We start from the raw sequence: 6,327 nt of genomic DNA, 5'->3' as shown, positions 1-6,327 counted from the left end.
AAGAGCCATTATCAAGAGCATAAAGGAGCATTGAGTTGACCCGATTTTGCTGGTCTTCAATCTATAATATTCTATTTTAACCACCCTCCCACTTTTCCATTCTGTCTAACTCTTCCTCCAGAGGAAGAAGAGGTGGACAAGATGATGGAACAGAAGATGAAAGAAGAGCAGGAGAGAAGAAAGAAAAAGGAGATGGAAGAGAGAATGTCACTAGAGGAGACCAAGGAACAAGTATGTAGGCCCTTGATCTCTCCCAGCTCTTCCCTTGGCTCTCCTGCCTTCATCTTCTCTCTCCTCCTTTCCCAGATTCTGAAGTTGCAAGAGAAGCTTTTGGCCCTACAGGAAGAGAAGCACCAGCTTTTCCTGCAACTCAAGAAAGTTTTACACGAGGAAGAAAAACGGAGGCGAAAGGAGCAGAGGTGGGATTGGAGGGCTAAAATTAAAATTGAGGACAAAGTATAATTGGGACCAGGTAACAAAAGATCAGTGTTTAATGGCAAAAGAGGGGGCCTTGTCCTTGATTTTGATCTGCCTTCATTTCATTCCAGTGACCTGACCACTCTGACATCAGCTGCATACCCACAGAGCCTGACTGTTCACACAGGAACTCATCTCCTCAGCATGCAGGGTGAGGATTAAAGAAACCACTTGTCAGAATGGGCCCTCCTAGGGCTTATAGACTCCCATTTCAGCATCATGAAGATCTCTCCCTCTCTAGGGAGTCCTGGAGGACACAATCGCCCAGGCACCCTCATGGCAGCTGACAGAGCCAAACAGATGTTTGGACCCCAAGTGCTTACAGTAAGAGGAGTAGGACTGGGTGTCTAGTCCATTGTTTTTCCCTGTTTCCGCCTAGAGCCAGGCATCCTTACTAAATCAGTTTTCAAGTCATGAGTGTAATATACATTTAGCTGTATAGGGAAAAATGGGGCATACCTAAGTCACATTGAGTTTCTGCTTTTGAGTTTACGAAGTGAGTTCTCATTTCTCCTTAGACCCGGCACTATGTGGGCTCAGCAGCTGCTTTTGCAGGGACCCCAGAGCACGGGCAATTCCAAGGCAGCCCAGGTGGTGCCTATGGGACTGCTCAGCCCCCACCTCACTATGGACCCACTCAACCCACCTATAGTCCTAGTCAGCAGCTTAGAGGTGAGTGATGGGAAAAGGGAGGTACGTGTGGCTTGCCTCAAGGCCCAGAGCTGGGAAGTGTTATGAACAGACTAATGGCTGTGCCCCTGCCTTTCTCAGCACCTTCAGCATTTCCTGCAGTGCAGTACCTGTCTCAGCCACAGCCACAGCCCTACGCAGTGCACAGCCACTTTCAGCCCACTCAGACAGGTGATAACACCCCATACGGGGGCCCTAGTTCTATGGGTCTGCCCTTCCTCATTCTCTACTCATTTCACACACCCTTCTTCACCTAGGATTCCTCCAGCCTGGTAGTGCCCTGTCCTTGCAAAAGCAGATGGAACATGCTAACCAGCAAACTGGCTTCTCTGACTCAGTGAGTGTAAAGCCTTGGGAGGTCAGGGGAAGGGTTATGTTGAGGAGCCCAAGTCCTGGCTGCCTCAGGTCCTAATTCTCTTCTTTGCAGTCCTCCCTGCGCCCCATGCATCCCCAAGCTCTGCATCCCGCCCCAGGACTTCTTGCCTCCCCCCAGCTCCCTGTGCAAATGCAACCAGCAGGAAAGGTAAGGATGGTAAATCATACCTTAGGTCACAGTCCCTACACTACTAGGGAAAACAGGATTGGGTAGGAGAGGTGGCTCACAGTCTTGGTTTTCCCTTCTTCCTTTGGGGTGTGGTTGTAAGGGTATGGAGAAGAGAGAGTATGCACACTGACAAAGCCTTTTCATCACCACCAGTCAAGCTTTGCAGCTGCCAGCCAGCCTGGTCCTCGGCTCCCCTTCATCCAGCACAGCCAGAACCCGCGATTCTACCACAAGTGACCATCAAATTTTATCTTCAGCCTCATCCCCACCCCTTACCATGGCTGAGGGTGCCTGTGTGTCCTAGTCCAGGCCAATAAAACCTGCCATTGCTCCTGGCTGCTGTTTGTGTTGCCTCCCACCTGGACCAAGCCAGGACAACTTGGAGGGCGGAGTGGTAGCTGACAGGTCCATGGCAAGTCACAGTGGGACAGTGGGTTGGTTGAAATGAACTCAGTGGCACAGTTCAATCTAAAATCTATTTCTGGTTTCCAAATTTATCTTCTAGTCAGCAAATACCTATTTGCTCAAAGCAGCAGCCAAGTTAGAGCTTCATATTAAACTTGTAGTTTTATTTAGGTTTGCTTTTAACAAATGTGTCGGGGAGAGAGCCCACAGGAAAGGGTGAAGCCCATGGGGGCAGGGCCCTCCCAGATGCCTGAGGAGGGGGCAGGTCCCCTCCCCTCTCCTCCTTTTCCCTCCCCAGCTAAAGGGATTTGGGGAGAGATACAGGCAGGGGAGGGGGCTGGTCCCCAGTCTGTGGGGGTGGTGCTTGGGATAAAGGGCTATGGGGAACAGGAACCAGACCAGGGACAAGTGGGGGAAGGGCACAAGGATCATTTGCCAGAATCCACAGCTTTGATTCCAGAATTTAAAAAAAAAAAAAAAGGAAAAAAAAAAAAAACAAACGAACAAAAACAAACCACTAAACTAAACCACAAGCAGCACCCACCCCCTCTCCCCCACCAGGGCTGTAGTGCGAGGGGAAAAGAGGAGGGCAGCTTCACCAAGGCCATGGCTCACTCCTGGCCAAGGGAGCAGGATGTAGGGCAGGGGCTCCCCGACAGATTGAAGGGGTGGGGGAAACCAAAATAAAACGTCAAATAAATTGAGTAGGAGAAGTCCAGCCAAGTGCCAGGCCAGAGCTGGGCCAGGCTGGGGGAGGGGGCCTCTGCAGGCTTGAGGATCACTGCTGCCACCATCACCACCCTGGGTAGGAGAGAGAAACCAAGTAAGATAGGATAATACCTGGAAAAGGAAAAAGGGTGAGGATCATCCTGTGGTCAGAAAGTAAGCCTGGAACAATTAAAACTAAAGCAACTCTTTGATGGGGACAACAAAGTATGTGAAGGGGGAATAGAGTTTGTCATACTCACCTGGGAGCCAGTTATTTTGCCATGGCCTTGATTGCAACAGCTGCCTCCTCTGTCATGGCAGACAGCACCGTAATCTGTGAACGAGAAGTCAGAAATCTAAGCTCAGAGATGAAGCACAAAGAGGATAGCTGGGCACAAAAGGAGGAGGGTGGTCCATACCAGGATCTCCTCTCCACAGTCGTACTTCTGCTCAATCTCCTTGCCGAGGTCTCCCTCAGGCAGACGAAGGTCCTCTCGCACCTCCCCACTGTCCTGGAGCAGTGATAGATACCCATCCTGGATGCCAATCAGCTGATTTTTTTTTGATACGGAGGATAAAGGATCTGATAGACAAGCTAGGATAGCAAACTATTAATACCCAATACCCTCTCCTGCCATTTCCCTCCTCTCCCAGCACAAACTCTTCTACTCAATCTGTACACCACCTCCAATTACTGACCCAACTATATACCCAGACCATCTACATACCTGGAAATCATTCCTTTTGATGTTGGGGACATCCATATTATGAGTTGATGGGCAGATATCTTCATATTTCTTCCCAGTAAAGATGTCAATACCAACCAAGTGGACCTGTATGTATGCATCACATCAAAGAGAAACCCAACCAAACTAGGGTAGAGGAGATAAAGGCTCAACTTGTCCTTGGCTGGGAAGGGAAGTCAGACTACAGTTGGGACAAAGATCAGGGGAGTTGGAAATGAACAATGAAATCAAGGAAGAAACACTAAAGCCTCTAAAGTAAAAAGAACCTGAGGCAAAAAGACCACCACTGAAATTGGGGTTGACAGCATAAGGAAAACTGTAGGCCAGGTTTGGAGCAGTCAATTACCCAGAGCTATCAAACCTTTGACAATTAAGGGGTTAAGTGCCTAGAAGAGTCCAGGTAAAAGTTTAGAAGAGTTTTCTGAACATCAGCATAAAAGGCTGAGAACTTAGGAAATAAGTAAAAGAGAAAGAGCTGAGAAAACAGGAAGGATTAAGAAAGAGCTGAAAAGAAAAAAGGATGGGAGAGATTAGGAAGAACTAAGCAATTAGAAAATAAAGAAACCAAAACACAGAAAAGGATGAAAGAAATTGGGGCAACCCAGGAGGAATGCCAAGTCAACAAAAAATAGAGAAACCAGTTAGGGAACAAAATCATAAAAAATTTAAAAAGGATGAACCAGGTTGAACTTCTGAGGAAAAAGAAAAATCCAAAGTGACAAGGACAGAACTAGCAAGAATGTTAGGACCTAAGAAAGCAAAGAGCCTCAAGGAGAGGGGGCGGCAAGGTGATTTGGAAGTTCAGAGGTAAACTGTTCCTCTCCAGGGAAGGCTGAATTCTGTGTTAGGGTAGGAGAACCCTAAGCAAAGTAACAGAAACAAAGAACACCTACAAAGACTGAAGGAAAGAGAGAGAAACAGAAAAAGTGAAGGCCAGGAATAAGGAACAGCTAAATAGCCAGAGCACAAAACACCACCAAGAGATGGAGAAAGGGGTTACCAGAGACAATAGTGGAAGAGGCTCAAGTCTGGGAACAAATGTAGTAGAAAGGTATCCAGGGCTGAGAGCTGAACAGAAGGAACTGGATGGTAGATTAAGAAAAGAACTAAAGGAAGGTGGAGGGCTAGGACTGATGACAACTTGCTTCCAGGAGCCCCATGGACCTGAGAGGTGTGGGGACAAGATGTGGAGAGGTAAAACTCTAACCTTGGCATGGCCGTGTTTGCCAGTCTTGGAGGTGGACATCTCCACAATCTTACATGGTCGGCCTTTGAGCACCACAAAGCCATTCTTACGTAATGCTGAGCACTGCATTGGGAAGGTGGCTGAGGCCCCTGCATCTCCTGTCTCGAAGTCCAAATCATCTGCCATTTTAAGAGGCTTCGATTCCAGCTAGAGTCAAGAAGAGAACTGGAGTCAGTAAGAATGGAGGTTTAACAGGGCCTCTCATTTATCCCACTCCTTTCTGGAAACTGCTTCATTTTCTTCCTAGCAGTTTATTCTATTACCTATCTAAAATAAAGTTAAAGTTCCTAGATTAAATATTGATTGGGATCACAAATATTATAGAACTAATGTGTGTATAGTGGAGGTAAGAAGCTGGATTCCCACCCCAAACAAAAGCTAAAGTGGGGGGACTTGGGAAAGAAAGTCTCAGGGCCAAATTAGGATGCCAAATCTCTGAAATGGGCAAAAGCCTAATTCCTGGGAGGGGGGAGGACTCAGGTGTTACTTGCCACTGAAACCAACCACCCCTCTTCCCCACACATAACCAGAGCTATAATTAGGTGAGCAGCAATGAGCCAGCAAAAGGGCGGGGCTAACGTGGCGGGGAGGAGGGTGGAGACCAGAGGACAGGGCCCCACCCGGCTATGTTACACCCCTACACCTTATCCACACACAAGCCAGTCATTGGTACAGGAAACCACAGGCCTCTTTGGGGGATTCCCGCCTCTCCAACATGCATTTGCAGATGCATCCGAGGGAGGGTAAAGTAAAGTTTTTTCAAACTAATCCCCCTGCTAAACACCTCGATCTCCTTTCCCAAAGGGAACTCAGGAACCCAGCCTCTCCTCGAAGGCCCTCCCACTTTTCCCAAGATGCATCGGTCTTGTCGGCTTTTCAGGCCGGGCCTGTAAGTCAGTAAAAGTGGGGGAATGGGGAGTGGTGAATGACAATAAAATGAAAGTAAAAGGCTGGTAGTAGTGAGTAGTTTAACTTATACTAGGATAGTAAAGTGAAGGACTCTAAAACCAGGAACTCCCAAAATAGACACATCGAGGAAGACAGTGACAAGGTGAAGAGCACCTATCACAGCAGGGAACTCACTGCCCGGGATTTTAAGGTGCTGTCGGCACGACTGAGAAGAGTTGGGCTCCCATCCAATCGCCCTCGGTTTCCCCATTGTATCTAGTCTCCCAGTACAGAAGAGTGCCACTTACACTTGGCTGGCCCCTTCACTTCACATGAGGTTCGGGAGGGAAAGCCCCAAGGGCCTGTAAGCTGCGGGAGTGCTAACATATGCCCGCAGCAGGCTATCTGGGGTGATCAGAATCCGGGCCTCCGGCTTCTCCCACTCCTCACAATTCCAAGCTCCCTGAGGCGCCCTCGAGGACCTGCTGTCCCCGCGCTGGGGGGTGCCGGCTCCCGCCCACCATGTGGCCGCCCGGAGCTTCCGGTGGCCCGGACCAGGGGGGAGGGGGTCCCCGCACACGTTTGGCCACGCGGCCTCCGACCCCGAGGGCAGCCTCCGGGGG

The 6,327-nt window shown here is 49.1% G+C and overlaps 2 protein-coding genes across 3 annotated transcripts in view; one reads left to right on the top strand and one right to left on the bottom strand.

Moving 5' to 3' along the window:
• GPS2 (G protein pathway suppressor 2) overlaps positions 1-2,596 on the top strand; it is a 3,632-nt gene extending 1,036 nt beyond the window's left edge. Inside the window, exons 3-11 of the mRNA XM_006922305.3 lie at positions 122-231; positions 307-419; positions 549-628; positions 719-801; positions 996-1,149; positions 1,249-1,338; positions 1,425-1,504; positions 1,595-1,690; positions 1,865-2,596. Of these exons, the coding sequence (XP_006922367.1) occupies positions 122-231; positions 307-419; positions 549-628; positions 719-801; positions 996-1,149; positions 1,249-1,338; positions 1,425-1,504; positions 1,595-1,690; positions 1,865-1,948 (890 nt within the window). The 3' untranslated portion in view covers positions 1,949-2,596. The remainder of the gene's footprint in view (positions 1-121; positions 232-306; positions 420-548; positions 629-718; positions 802-995; positions 1,150-1,248; positions 1,339-1,424; positions 1,505-1,594; positions 1,691-1,864) is intronic.
• Positions 2,260-6,327, bottom strand: part of EIF5A (eukaryotic translation initiation factor 5A) — a 5,134-nt gene continuing 1,066 nt past the window's right edge. Inside the window, exons 2-6 of one of the 2 annotated variants that reach the window (XM_006922304.3) lie at positions 4,778-4,963; positions 3,553-3,657; positions 3,244-3,375; positions 3,085-3,158; positions 2,260-2,917 (exon numbers count right to left, since the gene is read on the bottom strand). In XM_006922304.3, coding sequence (XP_006922366.1) covers positions 3,096-3,158; positions 3,244-3,375; positions 3,553-3,657; positions 4,778-4,942 — 465 coding nt within the window. In that variant the 5' untranslated portion in view covers positions 4,943-4,963 and the 3' untranslated portion in view covers positions 2,260-2,917; positions 3,085-3,095. Of the gene's footprint in view, positions 2,957-3,084; positions 3,159-3,243; positions 3,376-3,552; positions 3,658-4,777; positions 4,964-6,327 lie in introns of those variants that run through there. The other variant, XM_025040097.1, reaches the window with a different exon arrangement.

The sequence above is a fragment of the Pteropus alecto genome, unplaced genomic scaffold (assembly GCF_000325575.1).
Source record: "Pteropus alecto unplaced genomic scaffold, ASM32557v1 scaffold398, whole genome shotgun sequence".
NCBI lineage: Eukaryota > Metazoa > Chordata > Mammalia > Chiroptera > Pteropodidae > Pteropus > Pteropus alecto.
The sequence above is the reverse complement of the archived record's forward strand: the minus strand, read 5'-3'. Positions and strand labels throughout refer to the sequence as shown.